Here is a 21,027-nt window from a genome sequence, read left to right as displayed (position 1 = left end):
TTATTATCTTTAACATTTTTGTTGATACTGGATTTTAGAGGAGCATAATGGAAGTTATTCAGGTTTTGTACACGTGTGCGTAAGGAAAACACATTCTACATTGCACTAACATTGAAGGGGCTTCAAGAAACAGCTGTAACAGAAAACAAGTTACATTGGGTGGGTCTGAAAGTGATTAGAATCACAAAGCCAATATTAATGAGCTCTGTTATTTGTGTATTTGCAAGCACCATGTTATATGTGCTTGTTACCTGACCAACAGCTTTCTGACCTCTAAATATACATAATTTATTCTCATTGTGCTCACACATGTCAGTCATTTCTAAACCACAGGGGAGTAACAGGTAATATTCTTTGCCTCTTCAGCCCAATCCCAAAAGTGTTTTTGCATTATCAATTTCCAAAATATGAAACATGAAGTTTTTAATGATACCCTCACTCTCTCTTAAGCAAGCAGGACTTCAAATATCCAAAGGTTAATTATTTCAGATATCAAAAGTATTTTCCTTCAGCTTCAATAAGTCTTTAAAAGAAATTACAAAAAAATACATTATTGACATCACATAAATGAGGTTGGGGCAAAGTTTTGTCATGTAAAATCCACTGGCAGTTTGAAGATATCGGTAATGGAATATCAACATTTTTATGTATCAAGGTCAGTTAAGATCCCTGTGGCTCAATCCTTTCTGGCCCTAATTGATTGTTCCTAGCTTTTCCATCAGATTTTCTGTTTGATCTCAGCACTTTGTCTTCAGAACATCCTCTTCACTCCCATCTTTGTTGGTTAGTTATACTGTTTTGCATTCACTTGACACAGATAAACTACCGGGGGCATTAATCAAAGAATCGATCCCTGTGCATTGTGAACCCTCAGTTTACACATCTGTTAAGCTATTCCAAATTCAGTGGACTTGAGAAGCTGTTAGCACCAACTACAGCCTCTTCTAAGGATTAAGAATGTATTTTTCCATTGCTTTATTTCCACATGCAGAAAAATGTTATGGTCTAGCATTAGTGTTTACAATAGTACACACTCCATGTGTTTATAAGTCTTCATAACCCTAAAAAAGCAATCATTTAAATCTCCTCCCCTTATATGTATTTCCTCAATGGTACAGGCTCTGGTGTTTTTAATTGGAGACATGAGGGAAATGCAGGGGAGAATTTTTACTTCCTTTGGGTGCGTCTCTTTAAACATTAATATGTGACTGTTAACATTTGTATATGTCTTCCTGCTGTGGTCATACAGGGCTTTGTAACTGGTGGAAAAGATGGAATTGTGGCGCTTTGGGACGATATGTTTGAGAGATGTCTGAAGACATACGCTATCAAGAGAGCAGCACTATCCTCCAGTTCTAAAGGTATTGTTTTTCAGTTAGGAATGGCTAATTACATAAAGGGACCAGTAATATGCAACTTGCTAGGATGTGCTGGAATTTTCTGTTTTGATTGATACAAGTTGTGTTTCACACAATCTTTGCCATTTATAGTTTGTTCTGCTGTTTCCTCCTCCCTTCCCTGACATTTGGCTTTGTTTTAACTGAAGAAATGATTTTAAAAGAAATGTCACGAGCCTGTGAATCTGGCTGTTCCAAAATCTCATGCAGTGAGAGGCCAAATTTCATGTAGTGAGACCAGGGTCCCTATGAGTTGGAAAGACCTGCTAAATTGTACTCCCCCAGGCATCACTGTGAAGTCTGGATGGTGACTTTCATGGAGAATCGCAGAATTAATGTCCACATTGCTGGAGCATCTGAACCCCTTATACACTGTCACTGTTAAAGCAGTGAAATATCAATCATCAGGCTAGCACAAGTTCCCCTCCTTTGAACTATTAGTTAATTCCATGGATTATCTAGGAATTTGGTCAGGCAAGTGTATCTCATGGTTCGTGATTTTAAACAGATTTTAATTATAGATGATAATAAGCTGTATAAACTCTAGGTGATATGAGGCTCTTTGATTTCACAAATTCTCCAGGTCTGCTGTTAGAAGACAATCCCTCTATTCGAGCCATCAGTCTAGGACATGGGCATATACTAGTGGGAACTAAAAATGGAGAGATACTTGAAATTGATAAAAGCGGTCCTATGACTCTACTTGTTCAGGTACCGTATAGAACTTCCATATCAAAATATTTCCTGTGGAAATACAAGACATTGTAAGATTTTTCCCAGTCATTCTCTTTGTTTTCATTGATCCTTTTGGCCACCATTCCTTTCCTTACTCAGGCAGGAGTAAGTCTAATGTAAGTGACTTTGAGATTTGCTCTGAATTTGAGAATTCTGAAGGTAAACCAAACAAAGTTCAAAGGCTGATGACACTTTTAATCAGTTTTTTAGATATTTTAGTTTTGGACCCAGCACAGAAATGAAAAATGAAGAGTAGAACTACCACAGTTGATTTCATTTTGTCAGAGTGGTTCCAGACGCATAGTCTGTTTTAGAGTTATGACAATTTTCCACAGTGACACGGGGCTGACATTGCATGTGTTGCAAAGCACAAGGAGACCTCTTTGTGCAAGGCAAAGTATCCTGTAAAAAGTTGGTTACGTTTTCTTGTATATGTTTGCTGATGTATTTGCTGTTGCTTTGGTTTAGAGTCCTGAATAACCCTAATGTCTGTATGTAGAAAGCTATATATATCATTTAAATAATAACAATTTGTCAACTTTGCATCATATTTTTGCTAATGGACAAAATTAACATTGTTTTTTACAAATACATCGTTTCATTGGTATCTTTCTTTCCAGTCAGTTCTGATTACTTAATCTTTCAAATTAGTATTGCTTTGCATGATAGCCTTACCAACCTAAATGTGTGAAGTTGTATTTTATAGACTGTTTACTCATTCACTAATGTGGAATTTCAATCTCATCCTAGTATAATTCCCTTCACAGGAATAGTAAGGTGGCAAGGTAGTACAATTAACTTCAAATTACCTGATTGCTGTGAGTTTGCTGATGAAGTGTTAGAATTATCATCCATTTTAAATTACATGCTTGCATGTATCAACATGAGCCAAAATAAAAGATACATAAGATATAATTAAAATGCCTTGACAGTTCCTCCCCCTTTAAATGGTGCTTTTCCATCTCAAAAGAACCAACAGTGACCAAAATGAAATTCAGATTGCAAATAGTAATGAATGATTTAACCTTGAAATGCAGTGCCACCAAGCTGTATGCAAGTTGAAGGGAATGTAGAAAAAGCAGGAAGAGTTTGAAAACTGAATTCTGAAGGGTCATGGAAAGAACTAAGCATGTGTATGTTGGGCAAACGAGTTCTTCTGAATCTAAAAAATTACAGAAAGCGGGAAGACAGATGAGCCTGTATAGGATTTCAGGATAAAGTCACATGTGGGGCCTGTTTCCTGTTCAAGTCTGGAAGAGAGAGCGTTGGTGGAAATAGTGGAGGACACTAAGGGAGAGTATGTTTTAAATGGTCATCAGGAGAAACAGTCCCAGACATTCTGATATCTTTGGATGTGGAAAAATTTTGAGAGGAAATGAAGACGACCTTTTTGCCTGAGATGTGTAAAAGGAGGCAGGGCAAGTGCTAGAACACACCATGCAAACCCAAATGCATTATTTTCTCTTATATTAAATTATTTCCTCTAGGGACATATGGAAGGAGAAGTCTGGGGCTTGGCAGCTCATCCTCTTTTGCCTGTCTGTGCGACAGTGAGCGATGATAAAACACTACGAATCTGGGAACTTTCATCCCAGCACCGCATGCTTGCAGTGAGAAAGCTCAAAAAAGGTAATTCTCATTTGGCCATAGACTGTGACAGTAATGATACTGCTCTATTTCTGTGATGGTTCCATCGTTGCTTTCGGTGCACATCCCAGGCATTAATTAGGTAGGAAGAGGACATAGACATCAAGAAATTGGAAGCATAGGAATTAAATCGTCTTTGGCATGTGTCAAGCCAATGAAAAGACTAGAAAGAAAAAGGATTATAATCTATTGTAATGAGTAATATTAAAATGAACTTTAATCTATTTTCCTCTGATTTCAAGGGGAATGAGTTGACCTCAGAATCATTTTCCTTCCTAAGAGTACTTAAGGTCAGATATTTATTGCTGACATTGATAAAGTTTCCTTATAAAGCCAAATGTAAAATTTTCTGCATGTTGAGCACAGTCAGCCTTCAGTGGCAGTACAAACTTTCATGTTAGACAGACTTCTCTGAAAATGAATGCTTTCCCTGCCCTGTCCTATGTGCAGAATTAGATGAGCTATATTGAAATGCTGTCTGCTCATAAGTTACTCTTATTTCGTTTACTCATTGATATCCTTCAGGAAACTTTATGGTGTAAATCCAACATGCTTCATTTTCAGTGACAGATCCAGAGCATAGGAACTCTGAGTGGCTGAGGGAAAACGGAGTCAGAGGTTTTGGAGATGTTCGACTCAGGCATGGATGAGGATAGCTGTATGAGGCAGTGTGGTCAGAAATAGTGTTGAGGCAAAAAGTAAGTGGAGGAAGTGTAGTACATTTGTTTTAAGTGCGTTTCACCTGAAAGAAACGGTTATTCAGTCATACAACAAACCAGCTTTCAAGTGTAGCATCCCTACAAGGCACGTGGTCTTGCTGCCCACGAGGAGTCTCTGAATTTTCCATCTGGATATGCTTTCTATATTTTGTGTTGGCTTTTTGTTTGGTTTTGTGTTCGTGTTTTAAAAATTTTATCTGTCTCATCAGTGTGTTTAGAACATAGTTGGATCCAATTCAAAACTGATCACTTTCAACTCAGGAACAGAGGGTACATTCCCAAATTAGTGAAACATTAATCGCAGCCCTTCTATCACATGATGACTTATTACAACAAATGCTATTTTAAAAGTATATCTTTGACATAAAACCCTTTCAATTGCAGTTTATTTCTCAATCCCAAGCTTGTTAACCTTGAGATATTCCTTTCCATTTTCTTTTGCAGGTGGACGATGCTGTGCCTTTTCTCCTGATGGGAAAGCTTTGGCCGTAGGGTTGAATGATGGGAGTTTCCTGGTGGTAAATGCTGACACTGTTGAAGACATGGTCTCTTTTCACCACAGAAAGGAAATGATCTCAGATATAAAGTTTTCACGAGGTATAATCAGATGATAAGGTGAAAGGGCGGTGTTTATCTCGGAGCTGGCTTTTCTCTTCTAGACACAAGGTTGAATGTTTGGAAAGTAGACTGGCTTTGTGCGTGCTCCATGCGTTTAAATGCAATTCTGTATGGTCGTATGTGGCCTTGTGTAACAGGGCCATCCCTTACCTGGTGCACTTGGATGCACTACAGTAGTAAAATGCATAACAGTAGTAATTGTAATATGTACACCTTTAATAACCTCAGTGTCTCTTCTTTACAGAATCAGGAAAGTACCTGGCTGTGGCTTCCCATGATAACTTTGTAGATATTTACAATGTACTAACCAGCAAAAGAGTTGGCATTTGTAAAGGTGCTTCTAGCTATATCACCCACATTGACTGGGACTCGAGAGGTAAAACATTTGACTGGAGATGTAGATTTAAATTGCCTATAAAATGGAATATCAGAAAGCTGTTCTTGTACCAGTTAGTGAGACAAACCATATCTAGCAATGCAAACGACTTCTCAATATCAAACACCATATGGGTTCAGTGCAATCACATTTGTTGGTGGAATTCATCCTCCCTTGTAGCAGTTGTACCAGAGTACCTGGTGCTTCACTGCTGACAACATACCACTAAAATGTCACTTGGGAACACAATACTGCTTTTCTTTGACCTGTGTTTGTTTTTTTTTTTTTTTACAGTTTTGTACCTTCTTTCACGTTTTTCCACCTTTTACGTCAAATTTCCTTTCTTTGCCAAGTATGACATGGCAATCACTGCAATGAAGTTAGAAAGCCTTATTGTCACAACTAATTAAGTTTAGTGGGATCAATAATGAGCTGGTCCAAATAAGCTTTCCTGGCCCTAATGTGATTCTCCATGGAGCCACCTGCAAAACATGGTGCAAGCTCTCTGTTCACAGCAGGAGCTAAACTCCTTTCAGAGTCTGTTCAGGTCTGGCTGCCAATCTTGAGCTAGTAAGCCATGCTACAGCTGCGTGCCTGCTTACACCCCTGATAATCTGAGTACTGAGAGGGGTCCACGTAGTAGTAGCAACGTGCCTAATACTGCCCATATCTCTGTAGTAGCCAGTTCTGGGGTGTGTTACGTACGCAGATGTGAAGTATAAGAAAACTGAAAATACTTTGTGTCCATGATGGAATTTATTGGAAACCCCAACTGGACTTCCAGGGGTAAAGGGTTAATATACTAAATGGTTTGAGCTGTGTTACACAGGCTGTGTGGGAAGGGTATGATACTGCTCTAGTGCCATCCTGCACTTGTTGCCAGTGATTCCAACAGACTGGATATTGTCTTGTACCAAAGGGCAGGACACCCAGACAATCTACAGCAGCATTGAAGCTGCGCTACTTCCCATCAGTAGATAACTCAATCCAGTGCTTTGCAGAAAAGGAGTGCTTTCCCCCGCAGTCAGACAGTTTTCATATTGTAGAACGGCCTTTAAGATAATAAACCCTGACAAAATTTGTATAGTTGTTGTGAGTGGAACAAATCAGAAAATTCCTTCAATTTTCTTTTATCAGAAATATCTTAAAACTGAATTTGAAAGTATTTTTGGCCACTTCATGCGTAAATACTAGCTAATATACTGTCGACTGCAAGATTGTCCTTGCTCTATCCCAGTATTTCTAAGGGTATGGTAAACATATTCGAGGCCAGTTTGGTGTGTGGTGGGACTGGGTGCCAGTTAGGCAGTGCAAATTAGTCGGGAGCTTCCAGTAGTTTTAACTAGTGGCGAAGCCGTCTTGCAAAGTTGTTTGAAAAGCAATAATATACACACCCATTTTTGGTTTAGCTTCTATTATAGTGATGATGAAAATGAAATATTTTGGATCAAGAGAAAGTGATTTGCTACATGATGGTGTTTTTTTAAGGATGTTGGACGCTATTTAAAATAACTACTCTTGCAGTGAATCAGGAGTTTTGGTTTCTTATGAGAGTGATTTTACTTTTGTTATGGATGACTCTCTGGATGATGATTTCTTAGCTTGCCCAAGAGATCTTTTCATTCAGTCGAAAGAAAGTTCATAATACTCACAATAAACTCTTATTTCTTATCCAGGAAAGTTATTGCAAGTCAATTCTGGTGCCAAAGAACAGCTATTTTTTGAAGCACCAAGGGGGAAAAGGCATATTATAAGAATTGCTGAGGTATGAAATATGCTTCCTGGATTTTTTACTGTGAAAGTTATTTTTTGACAGTTGAGAATTACCATATTTTGCTTCAAATGCTATATTTTCCTTTTAAAATACTATATTTACAGTGGCTAGAATTAGATTTATTTATTCATTCCATATAGTGTCTTTCCTAGCATTTGTAAATGGTAGAACTTGCAAGTTTCTGTTTGTATCTCTAAATTCCTTTTGGTTTGTTTAACAGCAGTCATGTCCTATAATCCCCCTTTTTAAGGGATCCTGACTATTTGTGATGACACACAATCCTTCTAAAAATTGCTGATGTTTAGCATCTCAGGCAATCTTTGAGATTTGTACCTGAATTGTGCTCTACCTTGGGAAGACAGAAATATTTAAAGTTTTAAGACTTAGGATGAAGATGTGGAATTTGTGTTAACTATCTGGAAACAGCAAATCCTTTCTAAAATGACTAAATAATTAAGTTAAAATCAAACATAGAAAACATACGCATAAAAACAGTGCGTGCTTGGTATTCATTAAGACGACTTCTTTTGGGGAAATTTTGCTTGCAGATAGAGAAGATTGAGTGGGACACCTGGACCTGTGTTCTTGGTCCTACCTGTGAAGGAATTTGGCCCATGCACAGCGATGTCACCGTTGTAAATGCAGCTAGTCTGACAAAAGATGGAACACTCTTAGCTACAGGAGATGATTTTGGTTTTGTGAAGCTTTTTTCATATCCAGTGAAGGTAATAAGCACATTTATTTCTGTGAGTAGAAACTCTGCAAGCAAAGGAATTAAGGAAGCAGCAGTTCATGACGTGTCAGACTGCTAACACAACAATTCTTTGTGCTACAGGGCCAACACGCAAAATTCAAGAAGTATGTGGGTCACAGCGCACAGGTAACCAATGTTCGGTGGTTGCACAATGATTCTGTGCTGCTGACTGTAGGTGGTGCTGACACAGCTTTGATGATCTGGACCAGAGAATTTTTGGGGATTCAGGAGAGTAAGCTGGTTGATAGTGAAGAATCAGACACAGATGCAGAAGAAGATGGAGGTAAAAAGGATTGTATAAAACTAATCTTTAATTTACAAGTCTTTGTTACCCCGATAGTTTGAAGTGGGCCAGAAACTTTCATGTGGTACTGCGTAGGGAGAGCTTGGTGTAGGATTTGTTGGTGCAGATCATCTTGTTTTCTACTCTTCCACATTGAAACAGGGTTAGTTTGTTTTATTTTATCTTTTATTTTTCTAAGGTTATGATAGTGATGTTGCGAGAGAAAAAGCAATTGACTATACCACTAAGATCTATGCAGTAAGCATCCGAGAAATGGAAGGGACAAAACCACATCAACAGCTGAAGGAGGTTTCAGTAGAAGAGAGGTATGTCACACAAAGGCATTCAGTGCCAAATGTACATCGCATTCTTCTGAATTTCTTTTCACACGACTAAAATTAGTCCTTAGAAATAAGACAGGATTTTTAAAATTGACAGGATAACATTTAAAACAGTGTTCACAGGGTACAGCATGTTAATGCGATGGAGAAAAATATGTGTATGTAAGTAAACCACCTGTGAGCCTTGTGTCCTCTTCTGCTGTTCCCTTAAGTGGTTATATTCTTTCCTAATTAGTACGTGTAGGTGTGCATATGTCTGCAACAGGGTGTTGACGATAGGGTGAGCTTGTACATACTTCATAGCTAAAGCTTTTGGTGATGCTTTATTGAAAGATTGTCAGTTGCTTCTAATTGTGTCCGGTTGTTACTGTGAAAGCTGAAATTTCACAAGGTATGTGTTGTCCTTACTCTGAAACTTAAGCTGGAAGGAGAACGGCAGCGCAGAGGACAGTAAATAAGAGGTAAGAGCTAAGGTGGAGGATGAGGTCCAGTGAAACGCAGACCTAGGGCAGTGGGTGAGTTAGCCCACAGAAAGAATTTAAGCTTAGCTGTTTCCCCTCAGCTTACCCGCTGACAGTTGGAGTGGTGGGATGGCTTACTGTTCTTCCCACAGTGATCCTGCTCTCTGGGAATCCAGGTGCAGCAGTAAGTGCTGCTCGCTGTAGGATCCCTGTGGCCAGTGCTGCAAACGATAAGGGCTGTGAGTAGTGAGAGGCAGGGATGGGGAGAGAGAGTGCTCTGGAGCCCGTGGGGAGCTGCCTTCTTGCTGCTCCTGTCACAGATCTTCCTGGTGATGGTTGGCCGTCAGAGTATTTTTACAGCAGCCCCTAAGTCTGTGTACTCACTTCCTGCTGGTAGCTGGGAGATGGAAGGCTGAATTTGCAGAAAACCTGCATGCTCACAGCTGCAGGCATGGGTCATTGACCAGTTCTTGGAACAGATGTGTAACACATGGAGCAGATTAAGGTCTAAGGCTCTTTTACTTGACTACTGAAAATTAGTGGCAATTTTTCAAGATTTTTGGCTTTAAATCTCCTTGGTGTCCTGGCCTGCAAGATACAAAATGGAGTTAGTAACACAGACCTCTGAGAAGTAAACCAGTTTGTGTATGTAAAGCTTGCAAAGAATGCAGTGCTGAATGTTGTAGCCAGAAAGGAATAATTAATAATTTTGCACTTGATATTTGAGTTGGAGAGCAAATGTTGGGTGCGAAAGACGAGAAGAAAACTGTTGCACCCCTTTTATGTTCTTTCCACCACAACATTTTAACAAAAGCTTGTAGCAGCAGGATTAGTGATTTTTGTGGTGGTGGTTTCTTCAATAAAATGTTGGACCACAACCATTCCTTCCCCCCTTCCTTTAAGGATATGTCTTTTATGTTCTCATCTACTCATATGAGTCTTTGCTCCTCCAGTTTCCTATAGAAAGGCATCATGTATTAGCTAGTAAACGTGAATGTTTTGGGAGTGAATTAAAAAAGGAAGAACATTTGTTCTGGTTTGGATGAATACTGCTGACACGTGAAATAGCAAGTGCCAACGGTACTGTGGCCAGATGTTTCACGCCAGAAACCCCTGTACCTTCCAGCTGCTTTATTCTGCTTTGATGATGCAGGGTACTTGCTCTACTCACCATAGAGAGAGTTTAATTGACTGATTAAACTGGGATTATAATTGTTTTGTACTGGTGAATTGCCAACAATATGAGCATAAGCACTGATCTCTTCTGGAGCTTTTCAGCAGTATTTTCAGTCCAGGAGTGAAAATCGCCACAGTGACTCCTCATAATGCCCATACATGAAAACAGCATGCCGTAGCCCACCTAAAGTAATAATCTATTCCTTAACAACTTCTAGAGTGAAGAGAGCAAAAAGGAATGTTTGAACACTCTCCATATATTTTTCTTTTCTTACTCTGTGTAACCAACAGTTTTGTACTTCACTGTCAAATAGCTTAGAAAGAAACCCTCGTGCCTGTCCTTTCTGTCACATCTGCTGAAGAGTCACAACTATTCCTCATGGGTCTTGTCTGTCCTCTTTCGATCACAGCTTCCTCAATATAATCACATCTTTGGGCATTTTTGTTCTGATAAATTTGTCACCAGATCCCATATTTTCATATGCAGCATATACAAAGATATATTCAGTTCCTTTATCAAATTAATTTAAGTTACCAGAATTTATAGGCAAACAATTAGAAGCAGAAATGTGACGGTGAAACATAAGTGAAACTGCAGTTCCTGGGACTGTTTCTAAAGGATAGGCTCTTTAGCTGTGACAGGTACTGGGGTTTGGATGCGGGAAGATGAGATTAAGATGTTGGCTCCTGCGCTTGTCAGTGACTTTTGGCCAGTGTCATGCCACTCTGTGCACAATTTATGCAGAACCTTGACACTCCCAATTACGAGCGATTCAAGGTGAAGCTGACTTCTCTCACGAGGCATCTGAATTATGAAGCGAGCTTTATAGCTGTGACAGGCTTTATTTTCTTCTGAGAATACAGAAAAATGTAACAGCTAATGAAGGATTTGTCTGACTATATTCTAAAAGCTTCCTCAAAACAGTGGGCTGACTTTTTACTTTGCACCTATGAGGGTCTGAAATGACAGTTGATCAAGCCAGACAAAATTATAAGTATTCAACTGTCAGTGTTGAGGAAGACTGAAGTTCTAAATCGACAGGTCGTCAGGACCTCTGTGCAGAGGGCTGAGATGGTGACAAGTAATATTGAAGCCAGTTCACAAAGCTTTCAGTTTTCTGTAGCCTCTCCCAGTCCCTTCAGATGTGAAGAAGGGAACCCAGAGGACATTGTTCCATTCTCTTTTGGAAAGGTACGTGGCAGAACCTGGTAGTCTTCTGAGGGGGAAGATTGAAGAAAGTATTCTGAATCCAAATCTTTCCTCTCTGTGCCATATGGCTGTATGATGGATTGCTCATCTCATGGGATGTGCGTACCGTGACTGCTCTGAGATGGGTTCCATACTGTGTAAACTTGGAACATGATGTTCTAAGCTGGAAAGCCATTTAAGAGGTTAGCAGTGAGCTAATCGTGAGACCTGAGAATCTGCTGGTCCACTGCAATGAGGGCACGAAATGTGTCACTGTATGTCTGAGAGAGGAAAAACTGTGACTTATTCAGAGGTGTAGTGGCTAGAAATCCAGAATTAAATGAACTAAGGTTAAATTAAGAAAAGAAGGAAAAAAAAAAGAGGAAAACAAGCTTCCAGCTCAAGTAGAAGAGAGGAATTGCTGGGGCTGCTGCTCTGACCTGCTTCTCAGGGACAAGGACTTCAGGCCGACTGTGATTTTTTTTTCTTTCTTTAAATTCTAATACTCAGAAGATGAATTGTTGCTTAAAAAGTTATTTCCCTGCTTATATGATACAAATATGGTTTGAAGGTACCGTGTGACATCTAGGAGGCAGTTCTGGTTCAAGAAGACAGCGAGTTTAATTTCTTCTTTATTACAGTGGCATTTCCATCTGTTTAACATTTGTGTTTGCTAGAACAGCTTGTAGGACAAACTCAAAGAGCCCGATCGCTCTAGAAGTAACAAGTTGTTCAGTTCAGGAGGAGTTTGATCTCAGGAACTGTGAGAAGATCGGGAGTATGTAGTTGAGAGCCTAGACTGGCAGGGCTGGGCTGTGAGGAGAAAGCTTTGCAACAACCACCACTCTTCTGGAAAAGTGTCAGCATTTCACAAATGACCTCCCTAAATCAGTGCAAAGACTCTCCTGCCTTTTGTCAAAGGGAGGAGCCAGCAATTCTTGCCCTTTCTCTCCCCCATCCTGGCAGAGAGAGAGTAGGAGGACAGATTTGATGTACCACTCAATACAGGATAACTGGGACTTGGGCATCCTGTGTTACAACCCAGCATCTGCTTTGTACTCAGCACAACCCAGTGAGATGAAAAGGAAATCTGAATTACACTGGTCTTCTCCAGATCTCCACAGTATTGGGCACCTAAGCAAACTGGGCAGAGAAATGTGATTATTATGAAGTGCAAAATAACTTAGATATGACAAACTTGGCAATAATCAAACCCATTTATCCAACATACTTTTCCTACCTCATTCGTTTCTGTGATGGAAATTACGATGGTTCAGCAAATATCTCGGAGGAACACACAAGTTACATGATAGATTTTTACTTGCAGGATTTGAAATACACCATGGCCTGGTATTTTTGTGGGAGACCAGCAATTTACTGTCTCTGTTGGCAGTTACAGCTTTGGGATGGAAAAAGGACAGGAGAGATGAGGCTGACAAATAGTTTTTAAGTATCTTGTGGTTTTATTCATTGGTGAAGATAATTAATTGATTGTTGTTTCTCTCTCCTCTCTCCAACCTTCTTGTTTTTCTTTTTCTTCTCCCTTTCCATGTCTGTCCTCCCATCCTCCCCACCCACCCTTATTTTTCTCTCCTTTTCTGCGCCTCTGATTGGCACCCTCTTCGCTCTGCCTGTACGATACAGAAGTGGGGTGCCAACGAGAGGCGCTGCAGGAGCAGTCTCGCGCTGTGGGAGCTCCAAGAGCAGTGCTCCCACACCGCGGGACCACTTGGTCACTGGTGGGACTGTCCCAGGCAATCCAGGACAATTGTAAGCTATGCCATGTGTTACACAGGAGTCGAGCTTCCTTTCAGAAAAGGGCTAACTCTTGAACTGGGACCGTTTTAACTGGCAAAGAGTTTCTATGATAAGAACTAAATCAAGCTTGCGTGAAGACTATTTACATTACTAATATGAAAGGCAAAGATATATTTGCATTTTGCATTCTACTAACTGCTAACGTGTATCCTATGTTTGCAGCTTTCATGTAGTTTGATTTGCATGACTCTACGTAAACTGAAAGCCCTTGTAATATACCTGGTGATGGAAACCCCTTTAAAGCAGGTTGAATGCGGAGAAAACAAAAAGCATTAGCATGTTTGTCTAGTTTTCTGTTTTCTTAACATCTACTGGCTTGTCTTGCTCTCGTGAGTTCCCCCTCTCAGAGCCTGTTCTCGTGTTGTTATGCATCCTTTGTAACCGTGTGTTCTGAGAAAGACAAAAAGTCGAGGTTGAGAAGTTGGATTTCTTCTCTTCAAATGCTATTCTTATCCATTTCTTTAAAACACCATGGGCTGAAATACGTAAGCTTTCAAAAGAGCCCCCACAAGCGACGAGTGCAAACCTTGGTACTGCAAGCTGAATTGTCTGACATACGGTTACAAAACTCGTTCATGCACTTTTACGTGCACCCTTTGGTGCAGTGTAAAGCTTTGAATGTGAATCTGTGTTGTGTTGGTGCGTAGGTGGGGACTGTTCAAAGCGTGTCTGGAGGAACATGTCCTGAGAGTCTGTCTCTGCAGTGGGGGGAAATAACTTTGGGCTTATTTCAGCCAAAATCTGTCGTTTGAGCATCCTTCGGAGTATTCACTTGGACTTTCTCAACAGCATTGTGTCAAGTTAATACATCCTAAATGTATTTGGCAGCATGCTGGTCTCATTGTGGTTGTCCCCAGGGTTTGAACACATTGTGACTGGTGTTTTTACAGTCCCCGGCAACCTACTGAACTCAGAGTCAATCTCACTTCTCCCGCAGGTCAGCACAAAGCTGGCCCAAAGCTATTTTTCATTCTGATGACTCTTGGTGTGGAATTGAGGGATGCCAATCCTGTCACAATACACAACACGTTACCAGTATTTCTCTCTGAACTCCAGCACTCTCAGCACTGAGGTTCATGTGAAATATTCAGCTCTTTTTGAGGGTTGCTGGGTAGGTTGTAGTCCAGGAAAGATCAAAAAAGCTTTGTTTCTGACACGTTTTTGTTATGCTGGGGAAGGACCCTATTTTATCTGCCAGTTAGGTTTTACCTCCAGCCCCAAAGTTCTTCAAATACAATTGCTTGGCTATTTTTACAACTTCAAAACATGTTAGACTATATGTAAGGAATAACAAAGCAAAGGGAAGAGACTCCACCTCTCTGAAACCCTGAGAGAAGCCAAAGGACAGAAAGAGACTTTCCAGAATATGCCAAAATTGAGTCGATTCTGGTGCCTTGGTAGTGTATGGAGAGAGTTCTCCTGGAATCTCATTACCTGAGGTGTTCAAAACTTTTTAGCTTGAAGACAGACATGTAGGATTTGCCGAAGATGTGTTACAGCGAGGTCCATGTAGCTGGTTTTGGCAAAGGGGCCAAGGGATCTAGCCTCCAGCCTGTCTGCCCAGTGTATTTTTATGACAGATCCCCGTGGGACGCAGCCAGCCTGTTTATAACAGGTTTTATAGTTTAACAGCTTTTCAAGATCTTTAGAATGACAAACTTGTTAAAGGCCTTCAGATTTCATTCAGAACTGATTATCCTCCCTATTAATCTGCTTTTCTGCTTGTTTTGCATTTGGAGACTGAACTAGAATGACATGTGAATGCGTTGGCCCAGCTGCCCTTACAGAACACAGAAATGCTCTTGCCCCATATGTCCTGCAATTCCTTTTTTTTTTTTTTTTTTTAAAGAGTGCATCAGCATACATGTGAAATCACAAATACTGTAACCATGTGAAGGGGTTCTCGGTGCTATGGTGTTAAAAACTAATTGAGATTGCAATTGAGGTTTCTCTCTAGTTTTCTCTTGGCTTTGCTTTGACCCACTGTTGTAGGGAGCAGGAGACTTTCATATTAATACTATTTGTGTGTTATCCAACATGAAGGAAGAGCAGGAGAAGTTGTATGTAAAACGCTCATGTATGGTGAGATGTGAAGATCCACGGGTTTAGAATTCACAAAATCTTTTAATCACCTCTTAAAGCTCTGGTTTTGCAGCAGTTTTACGGCACTTGGGAGTCCCCCTCCTGTCAACTAGTGGAAATGTACTTTTAAAAGCTGCTTTTGCTTTTTTTCCTGAAAGGAACAGTATATTTTTTTAAATCCTGGATTCTTCATTCACTTGGGTAAAGAAACCTACCAGTAGTGGATCATCTTACCTCTCTTTGAGCCTGGATTTCCCTTCTTGGGAGCAGTCCTGCTCACGTTTATTTTTGTGACATGTTCCCTCTTCAGTTAGCAGCCACCTGAAGCACACCTTAGTCTCCCTTTTGGGCTCTCTTCAGCTTCTCCTCTACCCTTCCCTGCTGGGCCGAGCCCGGTACCTTCTCAGTGTAGGACAGCTTTGTCCATCTGTCCCTGCTCCAAACCTCAATGTTTGTTGCTTTCACACAGAGTTGTTTGTGAAGATCGATGTCTGTTCCCGTTGGCCTTGGAACAGTTTGTGTTCTTGCCAGTTTATTACTGATGCAGACTGTCTCATCAGAGGGCAGTTATGTGCTGGGTATCCCCATCCCATAGCATTAATCATAACAAACTTTGGGCTACTGTGTCTCCCTTTATTTTCCACTGAAATGGATCTAATTCCTCCCACACCCACTTTGACCCTGTTCTCTAAGTTCACATCTCTCCTTTTCCTCAGGGTGCCCTCGTCTTCCAAACCCCCACTGCCTCTTGCCCCTGCCCAGCTCTCGCTCTGTCCATGGTGGTGTTGGTCTGTCCTAGTGCTGCCTGGTTGCCCCACCTGCAATTGAGGCTCCTTTTTCCACTCCTCAGCCATTTCTGATAGGAAAGGGGAGGAATTGCCACTTGTGCTGTTTCACGTTTGCATTACGACCCATGAAGGCAGCGGGTGAGATTCTGTCTGTTCAGACCCCTGACTTGTGTGAGTGTATCCTCAGGATAATCAGCGACGGAAATGTTGTTTGCTGTGCTCGCAGTATCCAGAGAGCTGAAAGCCCTCCGATGTCTGACTGTGTCGTTACCTTTCCTGGAACTCATTCCTCCTGTAACGTAATATAAGCACGTTGATTTTAAATTGCTGGAGAAAGAAACCGTTAATGCTTGTATTATGTTTTAACTTGCTTTCCTTTGGAGGCAGGGAATTGTCAAGTAAGTACGACCAACACGCAGCACAGAGAAAGCAGATGGCTGTGAATGTGCCGTGTAGGTTGCATAGGTCGGAAGGGGTAAATACGTGTGATTTGCTGCGGCACAAACTTCTTGTCTGGACACTGCCATCTTACCTATTGAAATAAGTGAGGTGTTACCCCAGGCTTGTTAAAAACTAAACAACATCGCTGCTTTCTGATCGTTTGAAGATGATGACGAGGCAATGAATGCACACGTGTGTATATATACATGTACATGTATATATGAACACACACAGCATTTGTGTTTGTGTGTACTGTGAATAGATATATATATATATATAACAAGTATATGTGTCTCTGTGTATGTTTCCAAATTAAACCTCACGCTTACAACCTAGTGATTATCAATTGTGTCATAGTGGTAGTGTTCTCTTGCTTTCGTAAAAAATTTTGGCTTGCTCCTGTCATAAATGTTAACTGATATTCCTAGGTAAAGAAATGTAAAAGTGTTCCACTGTAAAACTATGCTAAAACAGAAAAAAGAGCAGGAAGCATATGAGAAAATGAGTCATGATTTGCATAAGCACCGAGTCAGAGCCCATAGTGAAGCTGGGCAGCGATGGCTTTCGCAGCTCTAGCATCACATAACGATTTTAGTTTATGAGAGAATTAAGTTTTGCAACCATTTCTTCCACCCCTTCACAGGCGACTGCGCCGCTATTCGCTCCAATTACCACTGCCGTTACGTAACGTGACTCGATTGACCGCTTTCAGGGAAAATAAAGGTGCTTGTTTCCCTGTGCACAAAAATGTACAGGCTGTCCCGTCAGTAAGCTGGCCTAGCACTGAACAATTGCCCGGCGGAGCTGCAGGCCGAACCAGGATCGGGAACAAGATTCCATTGTGCTTGTGAGACTGATACGTTTCTCCCAGCTTCCATCCCTGCCAGGCACCTGCAAATAATCGTGGAATCACATTTTCCTTCAGTATCAAGTGTGCAGGAAGCATGGATGTAGCTTCCTTTTTCTCCCTCTGTCCTGTAGGCCCTTTACTTCAGGGTATACCCAGGGATGCCAGGGTAGGACCATTCTAAATTTCTAGACTGGTGCACTCTTTAATTTCTGTTTTAGTACTTGCTGGCAAGCTTGAATAGCATGTGTTGTGCCACAGAGGAATGACTGATCAACTCTAAAAATGCTTGTGCATGAGTAAAGTGGTCAGAAGTACACCTAAACTGTATTAAGTTTCTTACTTGGCTTTGTTTGCTGCTTACAAGGGGATCAAGGTAACACTTTTTCTCTTTTAATGTCACAAGATTGCCTGCTAACGCGCTTTGCTGAGCCTGGTTTGCTTTGCTTGCTTGAGAAGTGGGTTAGCTTGTTTACTCCCAGCTTCCCTCTGTCTTTTATACAGCTCAGACTTTCACGCTGCTTCCTCCTGCAGTGAGCACCCTGGAGCTGTGTGGCAGTAAGCGCCAGCTATGCATTTTGTCGATTGTGGCCTTTACAAAGCACAGTTCCCAAAAAAAGCAGCTCCCTCTAAACACGGGGATTTCTCGCTTATGCGGGTGGCTTTTGCAGAACACAAATTCATGGTAGTTGCAGAATAAGGACAAGAACAATCTTCTTTTCACCATGTATATAACATGTATCAAGTTTGCACCTTTTTGAAATCTTAAACCATGGAAATGCCTTCCAAATTCAAGTGTTTGTTAGAAACCTGAGGCCAGGTATTTTGTTTTCACTTTCAGAACTCCGCTGTGCTTTTACCCCCTCTCCATAATCTGCAGGTGAAGTCTAAAGGCATGCAGTGGATTGTGTTTTGGTTATTAACAGCAGCCATCAAGTGATGTTTTGGAGCAAGCATTTAACCATGCCACCTGGCTTGGTTCTTGGGCCATCCCCACTTCCGCCCTAACCTCCTGGCCAGATCTGTTTCTGAAGTAGATGATCAAACGTGCTAAAGAATCTGGGCCAGCCTTCCATGGGCTAATTTATCCAGTAATCCGGTGCAATGTTCTGCTGCAGACAGGGTTTGAATTAGCCCTCGGGAATTGCTGTTAACAGAAAGGGAGAATCATTACACCTAAATTAACACAATGGTCATCTAAAGTGGAGCCTGTGCCATGGGCATTTGATTGTGTAAGGTCACGAACTTCTGGAGGCTGAGATCCCTCTTCTCCTCCTCCTCGGTTTGTGCCTCTTCTTTGGGGTTTTTGGAGGTTTTTTTCTTGGCAGGATCAAGTAAAAAAGTAGCTGTGAAGGTTGTCTGACTTTAAAAGTCCATCTGCAGAAGCCTAATTTTGTTTCAGTCTGTGTTGTACATCTATCTTTTTGGCTACTTTTAGCAACTGGAATTACATAAAAATGCATTACTGGCTTTAGTCTCTGTTAAGTTTACATGGTTGAATGACCTGCCCCCTTTAAATTGTAATAATTTTATCTCTAATATTGAGAAGACTTTATTAAAGTCTTGTTAAGGTTTCATGATGGAGTTTCTCAGAAGAAGGAAGGCTGGCAGAGGGTCAGCTGCCAGCTGTGGAAAATCTTTGTATTGTTTCTAAAAGCAATGATTTACTGTCATTTAGTATTCAAGTATTTTCCCGTAGTTTCAAATCACTGTGATTTACAAACACAAAATTGCTGTGTGGTGGTCTGATCTCCTGCTCACCCACAAAACTACACCAGTGCTCTTCCTGCTCTTTCCATCCACATGCACGTGACTTCGGCCTGCTTGTTGTGCAGCTCTAGAAAGAAGCTAGGCATTGAGCTCCCATGGCTGTTCGCATACAAAACTCCCACTGTGGGCTTGGTTTGCTTTCCAACACCTTGATTGTCGTCTCCTTTTGATGTTTGTTTCAGGCCACCAGTTAGCAGAGCGGCTCCTCAACCTGAAAAACTGCAAAAGAACAATATCAACAAAAAAAAGAAGCTGGTTGAGGTCAGGCTTAGTGCTTTTTCATTTGCTTTGGAAGTAATGCTTGCTGAGGGAAATTCAGCCCTAATTTGAGGGCAGCTGAAGTTGCATATAGGGAGAAGGCAATGTCTAGAAAGTGCTTTCCGCCCTGGTGGCAAACACCACCACTGCCTCTGCCAGCAAGGACCTGAGATTTAGGGTGTTAAAGTTTACCTGTAAGAACAGGTCTCTCCAAAGCCAAAATTGGTCTCTTGATTTGGTGGGCAGGTAGAGCAGAGGTGCCTGTGCATCCACAGCAGAGCCACCACACCCTACGTAACCCCAAGGAAAGACGGTCAGAAACACCAGTCTCACTGCCAACAAGCCATGTGACTTTGAATGACAAAATTTGCTTGTTCACTTTGGTTTTTCCCAAAGCTGTAGGGCCCCCAGTTGATTTTTTTTGGAGTTTCTGTGTAGTATGCTGAACATGGGCTATCCGGGCCCTGGGTGGACAGTTGGCAGCAATTGCTTGGCCTCGCGGTGCCATTCAGCAGGTTCAAAGCAAGCTGTCCTGGTGCTTGGGACAGTCATTAAGTCTGTCTTCAGGGCTATAAAAGCAGCTTTTTCTGGAGGAAACTTTCTTGGCAATTGCGAATTGTGGGCTGAAATTACCCCTCTGATTCATGTTTTAATTGTCATTACTTATAGCATGCCTTTGTTCTTATAAGGACTTTAAGGACAGAAATTGGTCTGTTCAGATTTGGTAGTTGGAGTTTTTGGTTCTTTTGTTTGTTTGTTTGTTTTTCTTAAAGATACTTGCAAATACCTGATACCCTACACAGCTATTGAACTGTGATGAGAGGATTAATGAAAATAGCCCTTTTTTGTAAGTTGCATGTATTTGGCATGGAAATCTACAGAAACAAGACACAGTTGGCAGAATTATTAAGGAAATAACAAGTGTGTTGCCTTAGTTGGCCTAGTAAAGCATTGCAAATAGTCAGCAAGTGTCATGCATTGATAAATTAGCAGAACAGGGAGAATTGCTTAACGATTGTTTCATTATTCTTTTGCTTCTACAAGATATTTGTAGCTTACTAATTACTTTAGAATTTACCTGTGTGACCCAAACTCTGTGCTCTCCTTACTGCTTCTTTCATTTCACTCTTATTTTTCTTTTGGTTTTGTTTTTCTTGACCAGGAGCTGGCTCTAGACCATGTTTTTGGATACAGAGGATTTGATTGTCGCAACAACCTTCATTACCTAAATGATGGTGCTGATATTATTTTCCACACGGCCGCAGCAGGAATAGTTCAAAACCTTTCTACTGGTAATTCAACTTGAAACAAAGTTTTGAGATAAAAAATGCCACACAAGTCAAATATTTCTGATGGAAGGTCTTAACTTTGTAACGTTCCTGTAACTTTCTCATGGTTTATGTCTTGATAAATAATGAGAAATATATCAGATTGTTCAGGACATCCCAGAGAGCCATCCAGCTCCTTTGAGCTGGAATGAGATACTGAGTGATAAAAACCCGCTCTGTTTCTGCCATTGTGCCTTGCTAAAATCCACACTGAAGGCACAGGAA

General features: G+C 40.9%; 1 protein-coding gene across 2 annotated transcripts in view; it reads left to right on the top strand.

Annotated features, from left to right (window-relative positions):
- Positions 1-21,027, top strand: part of EML6 (EMAP like 6) — a gene marked incomplete at both ends in the record, with an annotated part of 99,447 nt that overhangs the window by 65,980 nt on the left and 12,440 nt on the right. For both annotated transcript variants that reach the window (XM_084261578.1, XM_084261577.1), the window contains 11 exons: positions 1,250-1,361; positions 1,981-2,108; positions 3,620-3,761; positions 4,943-5,095; positions 5,361-5,492; positions 7,169-7,257; positions 7,815-7,991; positions 8,102-8,303; positions 8,503-8,629; positions 19,399-19,477; positions 20,637-20,766. In XM_084261578.1, the coding sequence (XP_084117704.1) occupies positions 1,250-1,361; positions 1,981-2,108; positions 3,620-3,761; positions 4,943-5,095; positions 5,361-5,492; positions 7,169-7,257; positions 7,815-7,991; positions 8,102-8,303; positions 8,503-8,629; positions 19,399-19,477; positions 20,637-20,766 (1,471 nt within the window). The remainder of the gene's footprint in view (positions 1-1,249; positions 1,362-1,980; positions 2,109-3,619; positions 3,762-4,942; positions 5,096-5,360; positions 5,493-7,168; positions 7,258-7,814; positions 7,992-8,101; positions 8,304-8,502; positions 8,630-19,398; positions 19,478-20,636; positions 20,767-21,027) is intronic.

This window comes from Gallinula chloropus (genome assembly GCF_964237585.1).
Source record: "Gallinula chloropus genome assembly, chromosome: 3".
NCBI lineage: Eukaryota > Metazoa > Chordata > Aves > Gruiformes > Rallidae > Gallinula > Gallinula chloropus.
Note: the sequence above shows the minus strand (reverse complement) of the source record. Positions and strands in the feature narration are given on the sequence as shown.